A 26536-nucleotide genomic window follows, 5' to 3' on the forward strand; every position below is an offset into this window, starting at 1 on the left:
TTCCCTGGCTGCATGGTATAGTACAGGACTGGTTTCCCGGCTGCATGGTATAGTACATGACTGGTTCTCTGGTGCCATGGTACAGTACAGGACTGGTTCCCTGGTGGCATGGTATAGTACAGGACTGGTTCCCTGGCTGCACGGTACAGTACAGGACTGGTTCCCTGGTGGCATGGTATAGTACAGGACTGGTTCCCTGGTGGCATGGTATAGTACAGGACAGGTTTCCTGGGGGAATGGTATAGTACAGGACTGGTTCCATGGTATAGTACAGGACTGGTTCTCTGGTGGCATGGTATAATACAGGACTGCTTTCCTGGGGGAATGGTATAGTACAGGACTGGTTCCCTGGGGGAATGATATAGTACAGGACTGGTTCCCTGGTGGCATGGTATAGTACAGGACTGGTTCCCTGGAGGAATGATATAGTACAGGACTGGTTCCCTGGTGGCATGGTATAGTACAGGACTGGTTCCCTGGGGGAATGGTATAGTACAGGAGTGGTTGCCTGGGGGAATGGTATAGTACAGGATTGGTTCCCTGGGGGAATGGTATAGTACAGGACTGGTTCCCTGGGGGAATGGTATAGTACAGCACTGGTTCTCTGGTGGCATGGTATAGTACAGGACTGGTTCCCTGGTTGCATTGTATAATACAGGACTGGTTTCCTGGCTGCATGGTATAATATAGGACTGGTTCCCTGGCTGCATGGTATAGTACAGGACTGGTTTCCTGGCTGCATGGTATAGTACAGGACTGGTTCTCTGGTGCCATGGTACAGTACAGGACTGGTTCCCTGGTGGCATGGTATAGTACAGGACTGGTTCCCTGGCTGCATGGTATAGTACAGGACTGGTTCCCTGGCTGCATGGTATAGTACAGGACTGGTTCCCTGGCTGCATGGTATAATACAGGACTGGTTCCCTGGCTGCATGGTATAGTACAGGACTGGTTTCCTGGCTGCATGGTATAGTACAGGACTGGTTCTCTGGTGGCATGGTATAGTACAGGACTGGTTCCCTGGTGGCATGGTATAGTACAGGACAGGTTTCCTGGGGGAATGGTATAGTACAGGACTGGTTCCATGGTATAGTACAGGACTGGTTCTCTGGTGGCATGGTATAATACAGGACTGCTTTCCTGGGGGAATGGTATAGTACAGGACTGGTTCCCTGGGGGAATGATATAGTACAGGACTGGTTCCCTGGTGGCATGGTATAGTACAGGACTGGTTCCCTGGGGGAATGATATAGTACAGGACTGGTTCCCTGGTGGCATGGTATAGTACAGGACTGGTTCCCTGGTGCCATGGTATAGTACAGGACTGGTTCCCTGGTGCCATGGTATAGTACAGGACTGGTTCCCTGGGGGAATGGTATAGTACAGGACTGGTTCCCTGGGGGAATGGTATAGTACAGGACCGGTTCCCTGGGGGAATGGTATAGTACAGGACCGGTTCCCTGGGGGAATGGTATAGTACAGGACTGGTTCCCTGGTGACATGGTATAGTACAGGACTGGTTCCCTGGTGACATGGTATAGTACAGGACTGGTTCCCTGGTGACAGGTTGTGAGCGACAGTGGCAGACAGATCTTACAGCAGTAGCAAACAGTAGTAACAAAGAGAAGTAACAAACAGCAGTAACAAACAGCAGTATTTAACAGTAGTAACAAACAGCAGTAACAAACAGCAGTATTTAACAGTAGTAACAAACACCAGTATTTAACAGTAGTAACAAAGAGAAGTAACAAACAGCAGTAGCAAACACCAGTATTTAACAGTAGTAGCAAACAGTAGTAACAAACACCAGTATTTAACAGTAGTAGCAAACAGTAGTAACAAACACCAGTATTTAACAGCAGTAACAAACAGTAGTAACAAACACCAGTATTTAACAGCAGTAACAAACAGCAGTAACAAACAGCAGTAGCAAACACCAGTATTTAACAGCAGTAACAAACAGTAGTAACAAACAGCAGTAACAAACACCAGTATTTAACAGTAGTAACAAACAGCAGTAGCAAACACCAGTATTTAACAGTAGTAACAAACAGTAGTAACAAACAGTAGTAACAAACAGCAGTAACAAACAGTAGTAACAAACAGCAGTAACAAACAGTAGTAACAAACAGTAGTAACAAACAGTAGTAACAAAGAGAAGTAACAAACAGCAGTAGCAAACACCAGTATTTAACAGGAGTAACAAATAGTAGTAACAAAGAGAAGTAACAAACAGCAGTATTTAACAGCAGTAACAAACAGCAGTATTTAACAGCAGTAACAAACAGCAGTATTTAACAGCAGTAACAAACAGCAGTAACAAACAGCAGTATTTAACAGTAGTAGCAAACAGCAGTAGCAAACAGCAGTATTTAACAGTAGTAACAAACAGCAGTAACAAATAGCAGTATTTAACAGCAGTAACAAACAGCAGTATTTAACAGCAGTAACAAACAGCAGTAACAAACAGCAGTAACAAACAGCAGTAACAAACAGCAGTAACAAACAGCAGTAACAAACAGCAGTAACAAAGAGAAGTAACAAACAGCAGTAACAAAGAGCAGTAACAAACAGCAGTATTTAACAGCAGTAACAAACAGCAGTATTTAACAGCAGTAGCAAACACCAGGAGCAAACAGAAGTATTTAACAGCAGTAACAAACAGTAGTAACAAACAGCAGTAGCAAACACCAGGAGCAAACAGAAGTATTTAACAGCAGTAACAAACAGGAACAGAGCAGAGTAGGAGGGATGGTCTGACAGGGGACCAGAACAAACACACACACACACACACACACACACACACACACACACACACACACACACACACACACACACACACACACACACACACACACACACACACACACACGCACACCCTGTAGGGAGACACAAAGTAAAGTCTGTGTCTGTGCATGCGTGCAAGTGCAAATGCATGTGTAGAAGAATGGCCTGACAGTGCCAGATACACTCAGTACTGCCTGTAGGGAGAAGAAAGCACTCTCTCGTTCCCTCCTCTTTCTCTCACTCCGTCCATCTCGTCTCTCTCCTTTTTCTCGTCTCATTCCTTTTCACTCCCTGTCCAGCCATCTATACTGAACAAAAATATAAATGCAACATGCAACAATTTGATTGATTTTACTGAGTTACAATTCATATAAGGAAATCAGTGAATTGAAATAAATTCATTAGGCCCTAATCTATGGACTTCACATGACTGGGAATGCAGATATGCAGATATGCATCAGTTGGTCACAGATACCCCGGGAAAAAATGGGCCTCACAATGGGCCTCAGCATCTCATTATGGTATTTTTGTGCGTCCCCTGCTAACGCATTACCATAACCCCACCACCACCGTGGGGTACTCCGTCCACAATCAGCAAACCGCTCGCCCACACGACACCATATATACGTGGTCTGCGGTTGTGAGGCCGGTTGGAAGTACTGACAAATTTTCTAAAATGGCATTGGAGGCGGCTTATAGTAGAGAAATTAACATTCAATTCCCTGGCAACAGCTCTGGTGGACATTCCTGCAGTCAACGTTCCAATTGCACGCTCCCTCAAAGATTGAGACATCTGTGGCCTTGTGTTGTTTGACAAAACTGCACATTTTCGAGTGACCTTTTTTTGTCCCCAGCACAAGATTAACCTGTGTAATGATCATGCTGTTTAACCAGCTTCTCGATATGCAACACCTGTCAGGGGGATGGATTATCTTGGCAAAGGATAAATGCTCACTAACAGAGATGTAAACACATTTTGTGCAAAACATTTGAGAGAAATATGCTTTTTGTGCATATGGAACATTTCGGGGATCTTTTAATTCAGCTCATGAAACGTGGGACCAACACTTTATTTATTTTTTTGGTGTATATCCATCGTGCTATTCGCCTTTCTCTCGGACTCGTGGTTTCTCTCTCTCTCTTTCTCTTTTTTATTTCTTCCTCCCATCTCTAGTTTTGTCCTGATATGTACCTGGCTTTGTATATCCTTATTTATTGTCCTTGACCTCCCTTCTTCCCCTTTCTCTGTCCTCTAACTAGCACTCCCTCTCTCTCTTCCTCTCTTTCACCCTGCACCCTCCACAACTCTCTCTCCTCCCCCATCCTCTCTCTATATCCCTCCCTCCTCTCTCTCCCTTTCCCTCTCCCTCCCCTCTCTCTCTCTCCCCTTCCCTCCATCCCTCCTCTCTCTTCCTTTCCACTAGAAGAGGGGCCATGGGGTGCGGGCCATGCCTAGCCTCATCTCCTGGGGGAGCTGTAGGGACTAGAGAGAGGTTCATGTTTGAGGGAAACTCCTTGTCATTGGTCTATTGTCTGAGACGCGGCTTGCCTGGGCTCAACTACAGCTACCTGTGGGGCGACGGGTGGAAATTGCTTCTGATGAAAATAGGTCTGGCCCACTTTATTAGCTGTGTGTTCTGGAAAACCCTCCTGGGTAGAGCAAGAGAGGGATGGAGGGATGGATAGATGGGAGGAGGGAGGGTGGGAGATGAAGTTGCACAAGCACACACACACGGAATAACAGGGGCGCCCACACACACACACACACACACACACACACACACACACACACACACACACACACACACACACACACATACACTGGATGCAGGTCTAAACAAACTGACAGAGGGAGGTAGACATAATTAGGACAGTAGGCTCTGACCAGGCAGCTAGAACTGACCGGCTTTTTCTCTCTCTAAGAGGCTGGGGGAAAGAAAGTTGTCTGGAAAATGTTTAAACGGAGTGATGACATTGTGGGATAATACAGTAGAGATAAACGAACACTTGAATAATGTTGTAAAACTGAGCGAGAGAAAGACGTAGAGAGACTAGACATTTTTAATACACGCCGCAGGCATCTTTGTGTGCTTAAAGGGGCAATCAGAAGGTGAAACAATGACAAAGTGTTTCAGGGGAAAAGAGCGATGGTCCTGGAGAAATGGAACCACTCTCAAATTCATTGACAGGGAAATGGATGCAAGGACTGACCATCCATGATATCAAAATGATAGTTTTAACCATGTTTTGAGGCTATGTAGTTTTTGCTTACATTTACTTTGTTTATAAACATTGGGGTGAAACGAGGTTTTATTTTGGGTTCTGACGGGGTACGACAGCTATATTCTCCATGAATCAATGTGTACATATCATCATTTATATATATCCAACAATGGATGTAGCAACTTGCTCTCTCTCTCCCACTCGTCCTTCCTCTCTTCTCCTCTCCTACACTCTTTCCTCTCTCTATCTGTCCATTTCTCTCTCGGTTTCCTTCTTCCCTGCCATCCTCCTTGAGTAGCTCGTTTCATCTCTTTAAAAGGCCTTATTGAGATGCAGCAAGGCAATGCCCGCAAGATAGGGATCACCTCCCTGTCACGTGACTCACACAACCACCGAGGGAGGGAGAGAATGAGAGAGGAGTAAGGGGTGGAGAAGAAGGAGTGGAGGAGAGGGAACAAGGGAAGGAAGGAAGAAGGGAAGGAAACATAGGGACACAAAAGGCAGGAGGAGAGAGGAGGATTCCACATTCACCTAAATATATTGCAGCTATGGCTAACACAAGAAATTGCCTGCAATCTGAGAGTTATGTGCACAATGTGTGGGTGAAGCACTGAATGGGCCTTGTTCTGTAGTCTGATCACCACTAACAATCCATAAACACACATTACAAAGAATAATGTACAGTAGCACACACACACAGAAATGTACAGTGCACACACTCAAGTGTTCGTTCCCCCCCCCCCCACACACACACACACACACTATTTTCCAATATTTATTATCACAGACATGCTTTATGAACTACATCCTGTGTCATTTAATGGCTGTCATACAAAACACGCTAATTGAGAGAGATTATATTTCAGAGTTTCTCAGCTCCCAAATGTATACATTTTTAATAGTTAGATGTTCCCATCCCCTCCCCGTATGCATGGTGTGTGTGTGTGTGTGTGTGTGTGTGTGTGTGTGTGTGTGTGTGTGTGTGTGTGTGTGTGTGTGTGTGTGTGTGTGTGTGTGTGTGTGTTTGTGTGTGTGTGTGTACATGGTTTCTCTTAAACACAGTACAGTAGTGTGCCCATCTGTGCTTTGCTGCAATGCCATTGTGAACAGTAGAGGAGAACACAATGCCATTGTGAACAGTAGAGGAGAACACAATGCCATTGTGAACAGTAGAGGAGAACACAATGCCATTGTGAACAGTAGAGGAGAACACAATGCCATTGTGAACAGTAGAGGAGAACACAATGCCATTGTGAACAGTAGAGGAGAACACAATGCCATTGTGAACAGTAGAGGAGAACACAATGCCATTGTGAACAGTAGAGGAGAACACAACGAAGTCCAGCTACTGTTGAGTGACATTTATCCCTGTAACCAACCCAGTGGAGCGTGTGTGTGTGTGTGTGTGTTGTTGAAATGATGCCAAAGTGAGAGTGCTCTCATATATAGATATTTTATTAGGATGTTCTATTCATATGAATGGTCTGTTGTCGGGGGTGTGGACACAGTGACACACACAGTGTATACAGGACAGTATATAGGCCTATAGACAACCTGTTGTATGTGGACACACACATAGTATATATAAAGTATAATATATAATAATATAATTATAATATATATAATATAATTCCTCTGGCCCCCCTCACCCCTGACCCTCCTTGGCCCTCACCCCTGGCCCTCCTTGGCCCTCAGCCCCTGGCCCTGATGGATGAGCTAATTAGTCAATATCACTAGAACCTGCAAGGATCCACACTGACCTCAGAGGACCAATCTGCACTGTGCAACACACACGCGCGCCGGTTATGCACACGCACACACACACACACACACACACACACACACACACACACACACTCCATCCCTCTCTTCTGACCTTCCACACCTTTCATCGAATCAGAAAACGCTTGTCTTTTTTTTTGATTGAGTCAGCACTCTCTCCTCTTACTCCCTCTCCCTCCGTCCTTTAGTCAACCTCTTCTCAGTGTTTTTCTCATTCTGTTTATCCTCCCCTACTTCCCTCTTCTCCCCCTCCCTTCCCTGAAACTGACCGAGCAGTAAAGGCATGCAGACACACGTGGCCCTCAGATATGGGGGGAGGTAAAGAGGTAGGAGAGAGAGAGAGAGAGATGAGAAAGAGAAAGGGTGAGAGAGCAAGGGTTACAGAGTGAGAGAAAGAGAGCAAGGGAGCGAGCGAGAAAAAGAGAGGTAGAGAGAGAAAAATAATGAGGTAGAGAGAGAGCGAGAACGAGGGAAAGAGAGTGTGAGAGAGAGAACGAGAGAGTGTAGGTTAGTTCTAGTTTCCTCTGGAAAATCCCCAAACGCGTGGTCTGGCAGACAAGGTGAGATGCAGAGGACACCCCCTCCTCCTCCTCCTCTCCAGCTGTTCTGAACATGGTGTGTGTGCGCCTGTGCAAGTGCGTGTGTTTCTGTATGTGTGTGTGTATGCATATGTTTGTTTGGCAGTGGGGTCAGTGACTGTGAAGGCTCCTGCAGCTCAGAGGTCCTGGTAATGATCCAAGGCGTCCATCTAGCTGCCAGTTTATTGGCTTAGGACCTCTCCATGCACCTGGTCTACGGTACTACTACTGTACTATAACCTCCACCTGTGTGTGCGTGTGTAAGACACCCTACTACAACCCTGCCATTACGACAGTTATGTCCTAATCTTCGTCCATTATAAAGACATGGACTGATGATTGATATGACTGATAAAGGACTGATGAAGGATGTTATGACTACTAGGATATCTTGTTATGACTACTAGGATATCTTGTTATGACTACTAGGATATCTTGTTATGACTACTAGGATATCTTGTTAAGACTACTAGGATATCTTGTTATGACTTCTGGGATATCTTGTTATGACTTCTAGGATATCTTGTTATGACTACTAGGATATCTTGTTATGACTTCTAGGATATATTGTTATGACTACTAGGATATCTTGTTATGACTACTAGGATATCTTGTTATGACTACTAGGATATCTTGTTATGACTACTAGGATATCTTGGTATGACTACTAAGTTGTTTGATTTTTGCAGATCATGTTTGAGACTATGACATTGCAACACACTCACGCACGCACGCACATACGCACACGCTTGCATGCACGCACGCACACACACACGTCCGGTCCTATCGACGGTGTGAAATACATTTGTCCCCTGGGAGACATTCGATAAGTGTCAGGATGGTTAAACCCAGGCTTAACTTCTAGTTGGCCGATACGGAGCTTGTAATGTAAGTGCTCCTATCTTCTCCATGCTTGGGTGTATGCATGCGTGGCGTGGCCAACCAAATGCCTATTGACTTTTCACATATGTCCAACATGAAATCAATTCTCCAGTTGACTGCAATGAGAGCTCAATGGTTAATGTCAACACAGCAAGTACTGGCAAGGGAGAAGGGGGGAAAGGGGGAGTAGAGGAGGGGTGTTTCTGCTGGTGTATGGAAATCAACCTGCTTCCTCGGACCTGTGCAAGTTCAGATTTTAGCAGTAGGATGTAAATTGGCTCCATCCCTTTAAGCGTACAATAGTATTTATATTGGCCTTATGAAGAAGAGTTCTAAAGTGCCACGGCATGATATCATATCGTTGCCATGACACCCTGGTTAAGGTGCTTTGGTAAACCTTTTCAACTCTGCTGTACCCCCCCACTCTCTCTCTTTCCTATAGTGTTGTAGAATAGTATGTAAGATGTGTTAAACTACCTACCACCTCTTCTACCACCTCTCTCCCACTCACTCTCTATCCCTATTTTTCTCTCTCCTGCCTCTCTTCCCAATTTCCCTCTCTTTCCATATCTTTCTACATCTCTCTCTCTCCATCTCGCTCTCCCTATCTCTCAGAGTGAGAGTGAGAGTGAGTGATGAGTGAGGGGACTGGTCCATCTGTTACTAATGTCAGTGAGAATTGGATGGTTCACCTCCCTCCTTCCCTAACTCCATCCTTCTATCCTGCTGCCTGGTGAAGGAGAGGAAGGATCTTTCATGTCTGGCTGTCACAACAAGACTGGGCCTACAAGCAGACAAGAAGACACACACCAACAGTAGACCTGCCCTATCCCATCTGGACAAGAGGAATGCCTATGTACTGTAAGAATGCTATAGCTCAGCATTCAACACCATACTCCCATCCAAGCTCATCATTAAGCTTGAGGCCTTGGGTCTGAACCCTGCCCTGTGCAACTGGGTCCTGGACTTCCTGACGGGCCACCCCCAGGTGGTGAAGGTAGGAAACAACACCCCCGCTTCGCTGATCCTCAACTCTGGGGACCCACAAGGGGACATGCTCTGCCCCCTCCTGTACTCCCTGTTCACCCATGACTGTGTGGCCAAGCATGCCTCCAACTCAATCATCAAGTTTGCAGACGACACAACAGTAGTAGGCTTGATTATCAACAATGACGAGACAACCTACAAGGAGGAGGTGAGGGCTCTGGTAGTGTGGTGCCAGGAAAATAACCTCTCACTCAATGTCAACAAAACAAAGGAGATGATTGTGGACTTCAGGAAACAGCATAGGGAGCACCCCCTCTAGCCACGGGACAATGGGACTACAGTGGAGAAGGTGGAAAACTTCAAGTTCCTTGACGTACACATCAATGACAAACTGAAATGGTCCACCCACACAGACAGTGGGGTGAAGAAGGCACAACAGCGCCTCTTCAACCTCAGGAGGCTAAATAATTTTGTATTGGCACCTAAAACCCTCACAAACCTTTACAGATCCCTGTCGGGATGTGTCACCGCTTGATACGGCAAAGAACCACCCGCAACCGCAGGGCTCTCCAGAGGGTGGTGCGGTCTGCCCAACACATCCCCTGGGGCAAACTACCTGTCCTCCAGGACACCTACAGCATCTGATGTCACAGGAATGCCAAGGACAACACTCAAGCCACTGCCTGTGTGTGTTAACTTCTTCGATATAGGGGGCACTCTTTTAATTTTTGGATAAAAAAACGTTCCCGTTTTAAACAAGATATTTTGTCACGAAAAGATGCTCGACTATGCATATAATTGACAGCTTTGGAAAGAAAACACTCTGACGTTTCCAAATCTGCAAAGATATTATCTGTGAGTGCCACAGAACTGATGCTACAGGCGAAACCAAGATGAAATTTCAGACAGGAAATGCCCCAGATTTTGAATGCACTTTGTTCCAATGTCTCCTTATATGGCTGTGAATGCGCAAGGAATGAGCCTACACTTTCTGTCATTTCCCCAAGGTGTCTGCAGCATTGTGACGTATTTGTAGACATATCATTGGAAGATTGACCATAAGAGACTACATTTACCAGGTGCCCCGCTTGGTGTCCTCCGTTGCAATTATTGCGCAATCTCCAGCTGCGTGCATTTTACCATGTGGTTCAGAGGAGAAACCAAACTGCCACAAATGACTTATCATCGAATAGATATGTGAAAAACACCTTGAGGATTGATTCTAAACAACGTTTGCCATGTTTCTGTCGATATTATGGAGTTAATTTGGAAAAAGTTTGGCGTTGTAATGACTGAATTTTCGTTTTTTTTTTTCTTAGCCAAACGTGATGAACAAAACGGAGCGATTTCTCCTACACAAATAATATTTTTGGAAAAACTGAACATTTGCTATCTAACTGAGAGTCTCCTCATTGAAAACATCCGAAGTTCTTCAAAGGTAAATGATTTTATTTGAATGCTTTTCTTGTTTTTGTGAAAATGTTGCCTGCTGAATGCTAGGCTTAATGCTATGCTAGCTATCAATACTCTTACACAAATGCTTGTGTAGCTATGGTTGAAAAGCATATTTTGAAAATCTGAGATGACAGTGTTGTTAACAAAAGGCTAAGCTTGTGAGCCAATATATTTATTTCATTTCATTTGCGATTTTCATGAATAGTTAACGTTGCGTTATGGTAATGAGCTTGAGGCTATAATTACGCTCCCGGATACGGGATTGCTCGACGCAACAGGTTAAGATGGAGCCGGAGGGGTGGATGAGATTTTATGGGCTCTTAACCAACCTTGCTATTTTGTTTGTTTTTTCGCATTGTACATAATGTTGCTGCTACCGTCTCTTATGACCGAAAATAGCTTCTGGACATCAGAATAGCGATTACTCACCTTGAACTGGATAAAGATTTTTTCTTTAATGAGTCGGACGAGAGGGATTTACTCCAGACACCCGAACAGGCCCTCATCCCCCTCATTCGCTAGAGAAAGCGAAGGAGGTATCACGGAAGGAGATCGAGGTGCCTTGTGAGGATCCGGCGAAGAGTGGCTAATTTGACTAATCTACTATTGGCCAACGTACAATCAATGGAAAATAAAGTGAACGAACTACAAGCACGTGTATTCTACCAACGGGACATTAAAAACTGTAATATCTTATGTTTCTCCGAGTCGTGGCTGAACGACGACATGAATAACATGCTACTGGCGGGTTATACACTGTATCGGCAGGATATAACAGCCACCTCTGGTAAGACAAGGTGGTGGCAGTCTATGTACATTTGTAAACAACAGCTGGTGCACGATATCTAAGGAAGTCTCAAGGTTTTGCTCGCCTGAGGTAGAGTATCTCATGATAAGCTGTAGACCACACTATCTACCGAGAGAGTTTTCATCTATATTCTTCGTAGCTGTATATTTTCCACCACAAACCGATGCTGGCACTAAGACCAGCTGTATATGGCCATAGGCAAACAGGAAAATGCTCTTCCAGAGTAGGCACTCCTTTCTACCAGCATGTTAAATGTGAAAACATAGGGGAAAAAACTCTAGACCACCTTTACTCCACACACAGAGACATGTACAATGTTCTCCCTCGCCCTCCATTTGGCAAATCTAACCACAATTCTATCCTCCTGATCACTGCTTACAAGCAAAAAATCAAGCAGGAAGAACCAGTGACTTGGTCAATAAAAAAGTGGTAAGATGAAGCAGATGCTAAGCTAGAACTGTTTTGCTAGCACAGACTGGAATATGTTCATGGATTCTTCTGATGGCATTGAGGAGTACACCACAGTCACTGGCTTCATCAATAAGTGCATTGATGACGTCGTCCCCACAGTGACTGTACGTACATACAACCAGAAGCCATGGATAACAGGCAACATCAGCAATGAGCTAAAAGGGTAGAGCTGCCTCTTTCAAGGAGCGGGACTCTTACCTGGAAGCTTATAAGAAATCCCGGTATGCCCTCCAACGAACCATCAAACAGGAAAAGCATCAATACAGGACTAAAATCGAATCGTACTACACCGGCTCTAACGCTCGTTGGATGTGGCAGGGCTTGCAAACTATTACAGACTACAAAGGGAAGCACAGCCGAGAGCTTCCAAGTGACACGAGCCTACCAGACGAGCTAAATTACTTCTATGCTCGCTTTGGTACAAGTAACACTGAAACATGCATGAGAGCATCAGCTGTTGCGGACGAATGTGGTAAACAGGTCATCATTCACAAGGCCGCAGGGCCAGACGGATTACCAGGACGTGTACTCCGAGCATGTGCTGACCAACTGGCAAGTGTCTTCACTGACATTTTCAACCTCTCCCTGTCTGAGTGTAAATACCAACATGTTTCAAGCAGACTATCATAGTCCCTGTGCCCAAGAACACTAAGGTAACCTGCCTAAATGACTACCGACCCGTAGCACTCACGTCTGTAGCTGTGAAGTGCTTTGAAAGGCTGGTCATGGCTCACATCAACACCATTATCCAGAAACCCTAGACCCACTCCAATTTGCATACCGCCCCAACAGATCCACAGGTGATACAATCTCTATTGCACTCCAGACTGCACTTTCACACCTTGACAAAAGGAACACCTATGTTAGAATGCTGTTCATTGACTACAGCTCAGCGTTCAACACCACAGTGCCCTCATCACTAAGCTAAGGACCCTGGGACTAAACACCTCCCTCTGCAACTGGATCCTGGACTTCCTGACGGGCCGCCCCCAGGTGGTAAGGGTAGGTAACAACACATCCGCCATGCTGATCCTCAACACGGGGGCCCCTCAGGGGAGCGTGCTCTCCTGTGCTCCCTGCTCACTCATGACTGCATGGCCAGGTACGAATCATTAGGTTTGCCGATGACACAACAGTGGCAGGCCCGATCACCGACAACGACGAGACTATAGGGAGGAGGTCAGAGACCTGGCCGTGTGGTGCCATGACAACAACCTATCCTTAAATGTGATCAAGACAAAGGAGATGATTGTGGACTACAGGAAAAGGAGGACCGAGCACGCCTCCATTCTCATTGACAGGGCTGTAGTGGAGCAGGTTGCTTCAAGTTCCTTGGTGTCCACATCACCATCAAACTAACATGGTCCAAGCACACCAAGACAGTCATGAAGAGGGCACGACAAAACCTATTCCCTCTCAGGAGACTGAAAAGATTTGACATGAGTCCTCAGATCCTCAAAAGGTTCTACAGCTGCAAGGCACTACAGAGGGTAGTGCGTACGACCCAGTACATCACTGGTGCCAATCTCCCTGCCATCCAGGACCTCTATACCAGGCGGTGTCAGAGGAAGGCCCTAAAAATGGTCAGACTCCAGCCACCCTAGTCATAGACTGTTCCCTCTGCTACCTACATTTACATATTACCTCATTTTCCTCGGCTAACTGGTTGCTCCGCACATTGACTCTGTACCTGTACCCCCTGTAATAGCCTCGCTATTGCTATTTTACTGTTGCTCTAATTAATTTGTTACTTTTATTTCTTTATTTTAGGCATTTTTATTAAAACTGCATTGTTGGTTAAGGGCTTGTACCTGTTGTATTCGGCGCACGTGACAAATACAATATGAATTGATTTGATTCACCCCGTTATCATCCAGAAGGCGAGGTCAGTACAGGTGCATCAAAGCTGGGACCGAGAGACTGAAAACATCTTCTATCTCAAGGCCATCAAACAGCCATCACTAGCACACAGAGGCTGCTTCCTTTATACATAGACTTGCAAATCACTGGCCACTTTAATGAATGGAATACTAGTCACTTTAATAATGTTAACATGTCTTGCATTATTCATATGTATATACCGTATTCTATACTATTCTACTGTCTATCTTAGTATATGCCGCTCTGACATTGCTCGTCCATATATTTATATATTCTTACTTCCATTCTTTTACTTAGATTTGTGTGTATTGGGTATATGTCGTGAAATGGTTAGATATTACTTGTTAGATATCATTGCACTGCCAGAGCTAGAAACACCATCATTTTGCAACACCCGCAATAACATAAACACGTGTACGTGACCAATAAAAAATGTGATTTAATTGACCTCCGTCCCTCTGTCTGTCTCTGTGTCTATGCCCTGTCCATGAGTCTGTGTACATCTCCCTCTCCTCCTCTCTCTATGGCACCTTTCCATCTCACTCCTTATTTCCCTTGGTTTCTTTCCCTCTTTCCCCCTATCCCTCTATTCCCCCCATCCCCAATCTCCTCTGTTCCTGATTAACTTATGTAATGTGGAGTGAGAGGATGTGCTAATAACAAATCTGCCTCAAATCCCCCAACATGCAACAGGAGAGACTGAGTCAGCTAAAAAAACACACGTGGATTTGTAACGGGGGTCTGTAAATTAAATGGGCTTTAGAGTGTTTTAAGAGGGCCCAGGCGGTGGTAGATCTGAGGTTTGGGTAAGTGGTAAGAGAGGAGAGGTCTTTATGTTAATATTGTGTGTGTTTGAGCAGCCCCTGCTGGAGAGAAGTGGATTTGCATTAGTGCTTATAGTACAGTCGTGGACAAAAGTTTTGAGAATGACACAAATATGAATTTTCACAAAGTCTGCTGCATCAGTTTGTATGATGGCAATTTGCATATACTCCAGAATGTTATGAAGAGTGATCAGATGAATTGCAATGAATTGCAAAGTCCCTATTTGCCATGCCAAAACGACATTTCCACTGCATTTCAGCCCTGCCACAAAAGGACCAGCTGACATCATGTCAGTGATTCTCTCGTTAACACAGGTGTGAGTGTTGACGAGGACAAGGTTGGAGATCACTCTGTCATGCTGATTGAGTTCGAATAACAGACTGGAAGCTTCAAAAAGAGGGTGGTGCTTGGAATCATTGCTCTTCCTCTGTCAATCATGGTTACCTGCAAGGAAACATGTGCCGTCATCATTGCTTTGCACAAAAAGGGCTTCACAGGCAAGGATATTGCTGCCAGTAATTAACAATTTATCGGATCATCAAGAACTTCAAGGAGAGCGGTTCAATTGTTGTGAAGAAGGCTTCAGGGCACCCAAGAAAGTCCAGCAAGCGCCAGGACCGTCTCCTAAAGTTGATTAAGCTGCGGGATCGGGGCACCACCAGTACAGAGCTTTCTTAAGAATGGCAGCAGGTATGTGTGAGTGAATCTGCACGCACAGTGAGGCGAAGAGTTTTGGAGGATGGCCTGGTGTCAAGAAGGGCAGCAAAGAAGCCACTTCTCTCCAGGAAAAACATCAGGGACAGACTGATATTCTGCAAAAGGTACAGGGATTGGACTGCTGAAGACTGGAGTAAAGTCATTTTCTCTGATGAATCCCCTTTCCGATTGTTTGGGGCATCCGGAAAAAAAGCTTGTCAGACAAGGTGAGCGCTACCATTAGTCTTGTGTCATGCCAACAGTAAAGCATCCTGAGACCATTCATGTGTGGGGTTGCTTCTCAGCCATGAGAGTGGGCTCACTCACAATTTTGCCTAAGAACACAGCCATGAATAAAGAATGGTACCAACACATCCTCTGAGAGCAACTTCTCCCAACCATCCAGGAACAGTTTGGTGACGGACAATGCCTTTTCCAGCATGATGGAGCAGCTTGCCATATGGCAAAAGTGATAACTAAGTGGCTCGGGGAACAAAACATCAATATTTTGGGTCCATGGCCAGGAAACTCCCCAGACCTTAATCCCATTGAGAACTTGTGATCAATTCTCAGGAGAAAAACAAAAACCCGACAATTCTGACAAACTCCAAGCATTGATTATGCAAGAATGGGCTGCCATCAGTCAGGATGTGACCCAGAAGTTAATTGACAGCATGCCAGGGCGGATTGCAGAGGTCTTGAAAAAGAAGGGTCAACACTGCTAATATTGACTCTTTGCATCAACTTCATGTAATTGTCAATAAAAGCCTTTGACACTTATGAAATGCTTGTTATTATACTTCAGTGTTCCATAGTAACATCTGACAAAAATATCTAAAGACACTGAGGCAGCAGACTCTTTGAAAATTAATAGTTGTGTCATTCTCAAAACTTTTGGCCAGGTACACATTCATAAAAGGTCGAACGCCAACAAGCTCTCACAGTCTCACGTCAGCATCAAACGTAAAATTTCGAAGTCATTCCAAACATCAAAGTGTTTGGTTACTTCTCTGTATCGTTTCAAGGTTAAGTTTAGCCATTAACTCCGAATGGTTAAGGTTAGGCATTAACTCCAAATGGTTAAGGTTAGGCATTAACTCCAAATGGTTAAGGTTAGGCATTAACTCCAAATGGTTAAGGTTAGGCATTAACTCCAAATGGTTAAGGTTAGGCATTAACTCCAAATGGTTAAGGTTAGGCATTAACTCCGAATGGTTAAGGTTAGGCATGAACTCCGAATGGTTACGGTTAGGCATTAACTCCAAATGGTTAAGGTAAGGGTTAAGGTTTTAAAACAAACATTCTAAAACAACTTTCTATCGCTGGATCCAAACATGCATCCTTTGGAACCAGAGGCAGATACAACCAACCCACCATCCCCATCCACAAGACCCTTAATTTAACCATTCCCTAGCTAATCCAAAACTTACTTGAAGGTAACAGCGCTCACTGTTGCCCCTAGTGGCCGGTTTCCACATAATCTCCTGACGTCCTCAGACATGGATGGACCTTGAATACTGACTTGCATCACAGGTGACCTGCCTGGTGATGCAGACTATTATTAATAAAAACATGTTTTTTAAATCTCAACATCAAATTATTTCTGGTTAACAATTAACCCCTTAGAGTTGATGTCCACATCCGACATACATCAAATTTGCGTAATAAAAAAATCCCCATCAAAGTCTGTTTTAGCAAATTTGTTTGTATGGGCTACGTCTCAATCCATCTCATCCACCAATGGCAGCCTTCTGCATCTGTGGTGGAAGATGGATAAGCTACAGAGGTGTTTGTCAGACCACGAGAGAGCTCAAGAATCGGCCTTCTCACGAAAACGATCTGCCATCTTCTGTCTGTAGCGTCCGAACAGTTTGGGCTACACACTAATATGACCCGCTATGGAAAGGTGAGACTCTTTTGCTGTTTTGCTCTCAGATGGACAAAAATTCAAAATGGCTTCTTAGTAAAAAGCTATTTCTTAAGCAATAATTTTTCTTGGACTATCTGGGAATGGTCTGAGTGAGGGGCCTAATTGGAGGACCCTAATGGGAGGGGGACATGTAATCTGAAACCTACTGTTATTGGCAGAGATGTGGGCAAACTCTCTTCGTTATTGGTCTATTAACTAATACTGCCTGGTGATGTCGCCAAGTGATCTGAGATCAGTTTAGCCTTTTGCATCATAATGAATACAATTAAATGAACAGGGCCGCCTGATACTAGATCAGTCCTACTCGGAGAGGGTAAACTCTTCTCAGGTTATAGCATGTGTTTTCAACTCACTAGATTCATCATATTAATACAAGAAAGAAGGACTACTAAACTAACATTCTGACCACTGTCATTATAAAAGGAGTTCACTGGTTGGTTAGAGAGTGACTAACAACTGACGTTTTACTCGGGACACCCCCTTCCAGCATCGGGGAACATCCCCCGCCTCCCCTGCATGCACGCACCCACCACATCTATTTCTAAGGGCACAAGCACTGTTCAAGACACAAACTGTTCACACCCCTCTTGTTGGTGGAGAGAATTTTGCAGGTTTAAAGCATATTTCCTGCAATTCTACACATTTTGTCATGGGGTGCAAAGAACATTTTGTAGTTTTAAAGCAACTTTTCTTGCAATTCTATACATTTTGCCATGTCTAATGTGTTTTTATGATATTTGAGTGATAAATAAACTCACATGGGCTAGTTGATCTGGACATAACCCGACAAGTTATAAATAGCTAAAGGTATGCAATGACTAACGTGACAAGAGGAACTGATGATGCACTACCCAACTTCGCACCTTCTGCATTCTACTAGTACAACTTTCAAGAGAAAGTTTAAAGCCGGACTAAGCCCCCCCCAACCCCCCAGGAGGCGCGCACCACAGTTTGGGAACCACTGATCTAACTGAACTAAAGATAGAGACAGCACCCATTTCTAAGCTAGTGAGAAATCAATCTTAACCTGTAATAAACACCACAGCAACATGGATTTAAAAAAAATAATTTAAACAATAGAAACCAGGTAGACAGAGTGGAGGACCAAAACAAAGAGAAGGATTCGAGGGGGCTACCAATGAGAATAGCCTACAGCAGAGGAAAGAAAGAGAGGGATGAGAAGGATGTCTACGATAAATGGGTGGCTCAGCCTCCTGTCCAGAAGATCGTTCTGTTTAAATGGCTGTTATCCTATTAAGAAACACTGCTGATGTCCTGCAGAGTTGATATAATCAGTTCAGGGGGAGTCATTGTCTGTGTTGTGTGTGTGTGTGTGTGTGTGTGTGTGTGTGTGTGTGTGTGTGTGTGTGTGTGTGTGTGCGCGTGCGTGCGTGTACGCATGTAAGCTTGCCTGTCTGCGTGAGTGAGTGAATGGTTGTGTGTGTGTGTGCGTATGTGCATCCATGCGTGCATGTGTGTGTAAGCATGCCTGCCTGTGTTAATATGTCTGTGTGTGATGGAGAGTTTGGGCCGGGCACGAGTCATGATACAAGTCTCCTTCCCTCCTAGTCCTAGGCTAAGGGATGCAGCTTTGGGTTCATTCATTTCAACACAATCATTCCTTTTTGGAGTGAAGGGTACTTTTTTAGGGTACTTTTTCTTTATTTCCTTAATTTTAGGCCGGAGGGTGCTACTTTCTAACATTCTCTGTTTAAGTCTTCCCCTCCCTCCCTCCCTCCATTAATTCATTCCCCAATGGCAGCTCAGAGGGCAGCGTGGTTATTATTGTCCCCCACAATTAAATCGGGGGAGGGGATTGTGGATTAGTGCATACGTTAGCCACACACGATCTCAGACAGCACTGGACCGATCTTCACGAAACTTGGTTGAATTATTTGTTTTGCTATAGAGATCTGGCATTTACAAAATTACACTCATTGGCCAGATGGTGGCGCAATAACAGGAGATTTGAAATGCAAACATTGAAAGGTCACGCCCCACACCCAATTTGACCTAGTCAGGAAATTCGGTTCATAGGTCACTCTCCTCACAAGGAAAGAAATTGCCCTGGGACGCATAAGGTCTGCCATGATGGATTTTCCGCCATTTTGAAGTTTGTGTAAAACATGCTACTCTTCTGGCACCGAATGACCGATCTACACAAAACTTGATATGTGGTACCTATGGACAAAGGTCTCGCAACGCAATAAACCTTTACATGGGCGTGGACCAATAAACATTCACATGGGCGTGGACCAATAAACATTCACATGGGCGTGGACCAATAAACATTTACATGGGCGTGGACAAATAAACATTCACATGGGCGTGGACCAATAAACATTCACATGGGCGTGGACCAATAAACATTCACATGGGCGTGGACCAATAAACATTCACATGGGCGTGGTCTGGTACATATATGCATATAAATCAGTCAAGGATATTCGTATTGTAAAAAAATGAAGTACACATGTTGCAAACACTGTCAAGACTCACCATATGTGAGAACATTCATATCGACCACACGGTGGTGCTATAACAGGCACATGTTTATATCTCTTGATCTGTTTGACTCAGAGTGATGACATTTGGCACACGTGCTCAGGGATATGAGTCTAACTGACCCACGCGATATCTGAAATCACTGGCCCAGATTTTGATGAAACTTGGGTGAATGATGCGTCTTGCCAAAGAGATCTGACATTTTCAAAATTACACTGATTGGCTCAAGGGGGCGCAGCATCATTCGTGGGGGACAACATGTTACTCTTATTGATGAACCTGGTGGGGAGAGGGACTGACTGGCTGTGTTTAAGCGCCCCAATGGACGAGGAATCGAGGATGCAAGGAATCGAGGACAGATTCATTGAGAAAGAGCTGATGTGTGGCCCCTGGGAGGACCCAATCTGGTAAAATTCCTTGCATCCTCTCTCCTCGCCTCAACTGTATTGGAGGAAAGGGTCTAAGGTCCTTCCCTTCTGACCTTCTCCTCCAATGAGATTTGAGGAGGTGAGGAGCTAGGATGTGATGAATCGAGGAAAGGTGCCACTACATTGTGTAAAGAAGGATTTTTAAGCCTTGAGACAAATGACAAATGGATGGTGTATGTGTGCTATTCAGAGGGGGAATGGGCAAGACAAAATATTTAAGTTCCTTTGAACGGGGTAAGTGCCAGGCACCCTGGTTTAAGTGTGTCAAGAACTGCAACGCTGCTTGGTTTTGCATGCTCAACAGTTTCCTGTGTGTATCAAGAATGGTCCACCACCCAAAGGGCATCCAGCAAACTTGACACAACTGTGGGAAGCATTGGAGTCAACATGGGCCAGCATCCTTGTGGAACACTTTCGAAACCTTGTAGAGTCCATGTCCCAACAAATACAAGCTGTTCTGAGAGGGTGCAACTCAATAGTAGGAAGGTATTCTGTGAGTGTCTGAGGACCTGCTATTTAAGGGTACTGTCCCTCGTGGCTTCACATTGTTAGCTCAAGGAGATATATCTATGAAGGTTTGTGTGTGTGGGCAACTATGCATGCGGTATTAACTCGGTAACTCGGTATTAACTCCCTCAATAGATCCACCACATATAATTGTTTTTACCCCTTTTTCTCCCTAATTTCGTGGTATCCAATTGGTAGTTACAGTCTTGTCTCATTGTTGCAACTCCCGTATGGACTTGGGAAGCCAGCCGCACCAATGTGCCGGAGGAAACACCTTTACACCTGGCGACCGTGTCAGCACTGCGCCCGGCCCGCCACAGGAGTCCCTATTGCGTGATGGGACAAGGACATCCCTGCCGGCCAAACCCTCCACTAAGTGCGCCGCCCCATGGGTCTCCCGGTCGCAGCCAGCTGTGACGGAGCCTGGACTCGAACCAGGATCTCTAGTGGCACAGCAAGCACTGCAATGCAGTTCCTTAGACCACTGCGCCACTCAGGAGGCAATCCACCACGTTTTGAGGATGATATCATGGGCTGGATCTTATAGTGCAAACAATTTCATGAACTAATGATAGATAATAGTATTAACAGTAAGTTAATGAGTGAATCAGTTAATTGGATGGGATTTATCATTTTAGGTCATTCAGAGTTTATGTGACTGTTTGTCATATCATTCTTCATACAGAGCGCCTTTCCTTCACTGGGAAATGTTTGGCAAAATTAGAATATACCCACTTTTCCAGCCACTAAGAGAGAGAGAGCGAGAGAGCGAGCGAGAAGGGGGAGAAAGAGAGTGAGAAGGGGGAGAGAGAGAGAAGGGGGATATAGAGAGAGAGGGGGAAATGGAGAAAGAGGGAGAAAAGGGGGAAAGAGAGAGGGAAAAGGGGGAGACAGTGGGGGAGTGAGAGAGTGAAGATAATGAGGGAAAAAACTGAAAAAGAGGGAAGAAGTAGGTGAGGTAAAGAGCGGGAAAATGATAAATAAAGAGAGGGATGAGAAAGAGAGGGAGAGTAAAGTCCTTATTCAAGGCGTTTCTGTTCACCAGTCACATCAAGGCTCCAAATCAATCCTGCAAATTGGTTTGCTCCTCAACAAGGTTACCAAATGACGGTGGGATGGAGGAAGAGAGATAAATAGAGGAGAGAGACAGAGAGAAAGGAGAGAGAGAGAGCGAGAGACAGACAGACAGACAGACAGACAGACAGACAGACAGACAGACAGACAGACAGACAGACAGACAGACAGACAGACAGACAGACAGACAGAGAGAGAGAGAGAGAGAGAGAGAGAGAGAGAGAGAGATTGTGGTGGTGATATGGGTGACTATAGATGGGACAGTTTAACTGGGGAAGGAGTGAAGGACTTCTGTTGATTGCTGGTTGTTACTGGAAACAGAATGTCATCCGTATGTTAATTGTTTTGTTTTTCTTCCTTCTTTAAAATGTTTCCTTGTGTGTGTGTTTGAGAGCGAGCGTGTGTTTGTTATGACACAAGAGAGAGAGAGAAGACAGATAGCCTCCGTGTGTGGGCGTGTGTGTGTGTGTGTGGTTATGTCTTCATTTTCCTCACAGCAGACACAGATGCTCTCCTAACCCTGTCACAATGAAATGTGGGCTCCATTTCCCGCCATTCCCCAGCTGAGCCTTTGGAATTGGAAAATAAATAAATAAATAATGGAATGAATAAAAAATGGTCAGCACTTCCAATCTGTTATTCTTCTCCGCTGACCCGGAGTGTGTGTGTTTGTGTATATGTACACGCATTGACAAAAAGGTGCTATCTAGAACCCTTCTGAGTTCAATGCAGAACCCTTTACACAGAGGGTTATACATGGAACCCAAAACAGCACTACCTGGAACCAAAAAGGATTCTCTCTAAAACCAAAAAGGGTTCTCCTATGGGGACACCCAAAAAACCCTTTAGAGTTTTTTCTAAGAGTGTGTGTGTGTGTGTGTGTGTGTATGCACACATGCGCTTGTATTCGCTATGTGTTCACCTATGCTTTATCTGTGTGTGTCTGTCTTCTTATCCACAGGAACACTTCACCCCAGAGTGCAAGTTCAAAGAGAGTGTGTTTGAGAACTACTATGTGACGTACTCGTCCATCCTGTACCGGCAGACCCAGTCGGGCAGGGCCTGGTACATCGGCATCAACCGGGACGGGCAGGTCATGAAGGGCAACAGGGTCAAGAAGACCAAGGGGGCCGCCCACTTTCTGCCCAAACTCATCGAAGGTGCAGTACAGTAGGAAGTTAATTATGGTCATTAGTTGGCTCTTTCATTTTGTCACGTTTGCTTTTCGTGATGCACTCTGGTCTCATTTTTTTTAAAAAAGAGTTTTGTTCTGTTCAATATTATTCTGTCTCCCTCTTTCCTTTTCTCACCCCCCCCTACAGTGGCTATGTACAGGGAGCCGTCGCTACATGAAGTGGTGGTGGTCGCCGAGCTGAGTTCGCCCAGGAAAATGGCCAAGGCCTCCGATTCACCTGTGCTGCAGAACGGCAAAAAAGACCCGCCCTCAAAAACCAAAACCTCCTAGCGCACAGAGAACACAGGGGCGGTCATACAGGCACTGGGCACTGGCATGGGCACCTAAAGGAACTACAGGGATGATATATAGAAGCAATGGAGCTACTTTATGGTAGCATTAGAAGAACTCTATCTCCCATAATGCAATAGTGAAGGGTTGGGGAAATAAATGCCAATGGAACCCTTCTTTAAAGACATGGTGTCCCCCCACCCACTGCAGCCCCCTCCCCTTCTCTTACCCAACACCGCCCCTGTATGAGTCTGAAATTTCAGAGCAATAAAACTTGAGGAATGAGGCTGGGTGCGTCGTAGCATGCACTGGTCACGTCACAACTATATACACATCCACTACGGGAAATTCCCGGAAAGAAGACCGACACCTGTCATCAGCATCGTCTGTTTTTAATCTACATCACTTCACAACGAACAATGTCTTCCTGTTTTTATTACACAGGGTTGTCACGGTTAAATGTTTCCCCCCTGCCCCACTGAGCAGCAGGGGGGTCCTATTGTTCTACATACCCAAAGCTTCCATCCATACTAATGTAAGGTTGATCCAGGATGCGTCTGCACCCTATTTTCAATATAGTGCACTACTTTGTGTGGGTTGTGGTCAAAAGTCGTGCACTACAAAGGGAATAGGGTGCCATTTTGGATGCAAGCCCAAAACATCCTTTTGTTCTTAGTTATCGGTTAGCAGATCTTCTCTGTCCGTCAGCACCTTTGTGACCATAGCTATGTATCTCCTCCATACTTTTTCTTTTTTTTTTCCCTCGTTAACCTCAGTTTTCCACTCGGCAGCACAAGAAAAAAACTCCTTGTTCCTCTCTAGGGTTGTTTAACAGCAGCTTCCACTGATCAAAATCTCCCCAACTCTTGAAAGAGAGAGAGAAACCTCCCTGCTGCACTGAACTAGACACACACGATTGTGTTCACACGCACACACACACCGGCTGGGCAGCAGAGGGAGAGGGTGATTGTGTGCGGGTCAGAGGTTGAAGAAGGATGACGATATAATCAGTGAGATGGTGTAGATGTTCTCCGGGAGTCTATTTGTCCATGAGGGTTATTATTAAACTGACTGCTTTACCCTCTCTGTGCCCAGCCATGCGTTACACCATCCTATAACCACACTAGATCATTTCTCTAGCTCATGCCCCTAACATGCTGACCACACCGCCCGCGTCGCGTGCGCGAGCATTGCAAAACAAATGTACACATACATGTTATTCAATCATTGCACCCACACTGCTAGCCAGGCGCTAGAATAGAACTTGGTTCTATTTGTGACGCTTGATGCGCTACAAGTCTCGCCTCTCCTATCTCCTATTGGTTTTTAGGAGCATATTCCCAGGTGGGCGATTGAAAAATGGACTGAGAGCCACACTCCAGTCCTGTTGGACCTTGTGCATTTCAGGTAAAATAACAACCCAATGTTTATATCCCAAGACAAATTAACTAGCAACAGCAAGCTAGCTAGCTAAATTGCCATAAATGTTTAATGCTTTTCGACCTTTCCCCAAATTAATATAATTGGTTCAGAGTTCGTTTTGATATTTTAACCTGGGTGTCCTGATCGCGTCTGGTGTTCGCGTCTGGTGTGGGTGGACAAGATCAACATGCGCGCGAATGGTCTGGTCAGCAGGTAAGCCAGGGAGATACAGCACACACGCCCACTGTGGGGTTTATTTTCTGGTTGGGTATGTGATACTGCAGGACAGTTGTGGTTCTTTTCAGAGGGCTGCAACCTCCTAGCCTGGGTGCCAGTCAGTTTCCACTGTCAAAATCCTTATGGGATTGTCATAGCAAACAGACTGGCACCCGAGCTAACGACCTCCTAATTCCACGTTGATTTCTTCTTCTTAATCTCTACTTTATATGTAATAAGCAACTAGTATGCACTGAACCTCTCCAACACTGGGTCAAGTGTGTTAGTTATTATGCAAAGGAAACAAGCCTTCTTTAAAAACGCGCATCTCGCCATCATGTCTCATAGGGGGCGTCCAAAATGGCACCCTATCCCTATATAGTGCACCACTTTTGACCAGAGCCCTGGTCAAAAGTAGCTCTCTACAGGGGAAAGGAACCATAGACTATTATCAACCTGTAACTTGTGCTGTCAATGTCACACCCCATGCTGCACAAGAAGGATGTTGCTAATGGTAAAGACCGGATGCTAAAGGCACAGACATAATACAAAGAGGGCGATGGCTTAGTAATAAGGATGAGAAAGCAAAGCTAGAAGAAGCTACATGTGCTTCCTCCTCCATTTAAAAAAAGAAGATTAGCCATGAACAATCTTTCTGCCAGTCACTGACGTAAGTCTATAATTCTATGATGAGTGTTTTTTTGTTTGTTCATGTTGACGTGTTTACTGGAGGGATTTGAGCTCTGTATGCATCCCATCCCAAATGGCACCCTAGAGCCCTATGGGGACTGGTCAAAAGTAGTGCACTATGTAAGGAACAGGGTGCCATTTGGGAAGTATCCAGAGCTAGGGCAGAGTGGTAGATAGGGAGGTCCTTATTTTAGACTGAGCATGCTTGTTTGGTCGAGCAAAAGGAGAGAAAGGAAGGAACGAAGGTTCAGAGAGAATTATGGGAATTATGATGACTTCTCCCCGTGGCAGACCAGGTAATCCCAAATAAGGTGTTGACAACAGGCACACACACACAACGCACACACACACACACACAAACAACCTGCTGTGGAGATTTGTAAGCTGTATACACTGCACTGTTACAACCCTATTGGACCAATGTTGTACAGTCCACCTTCATAAGCAGCAGAAGATAGAGGCCTACAGGGTGTCTGTCTGTCTACGACTGTGGCTAAAACTTCCTTACCCCCCCCCCCCCCGGGTGCTGAGACAACAGGCTCACGTTAACACAGACACATACAAAACACACATTAACACACCACGCCTGATCCCCTGATTCCGCAAGCTAATTTCCAAGCACGTCCTTCTGAAGAAAGGTTTTGAAAACATGAGTCTCTGAGAAGATTCCCAACTAAAGGGTGTGAGACTGTCAGGTGAGGGGGAGGAGGAGACGGGGGGAGGGAAAGGAGAGGAGAGAAAAGGAGGAGATGGGTGTAGAGGGAAGGAGAGAGGGAGGGGATGAGGGAAGAGGTGAGCAGAGCAGCGAGAATAAGAGGATACATTAAGCGAGGGCTTCTACTGGTTTATCAAACCAGTCAATGTTGAATAAGGTCAGTGAATCCATAAATGGGATTTTTGGGAAAGAGCTATGAATCCTGTGAT

General features: G+C 45.1%; 1 protein-coding gene across 1 annotated transcript in view; it reads left to right on the forward strand.

Annotated features, from left to right (window-relative positions):
* fgf11a (fibroblast growth factor 11a) overlaps nucleotides 1–26323 on the forward strand; it is an 85410-nt gene extending 59087 nt beyond the window's left edge. The window contains exons 3-4 of the mRNA XM_029666737.2: nucleotides 22781–22979; nucleotides 23142–26323. Of these exons, the coding sequence (XP_029522597.2) occupies nucleotides 22781–22979; nucleotides 23142–23284 (342 nt within the window). The 3' untranslated portion in view covers nucleotides 23285–26323. The remainder of the gene's footprint in view (nucleotides 1–22780; nucleotides 22980–23141) is intronic.
* Nucleotides 26324–26536: the final 213 nt, after the last annotated feature.

This window comes from Oncorhynchus nerka, linkage group LG8 (assembly GCF_034236695.1).
Source record: "Oncorhynchus nerka isolate Pitt River linkage group LG8, Oner_Uvic_2.0, whole genome shotgun sequence".
NCBI lineage: Eukaryota > Metazoa > Chordata > Actinopteri > Salmoniformes > Salmonidae > Oncorhynchus > Oncorhynchus nerka.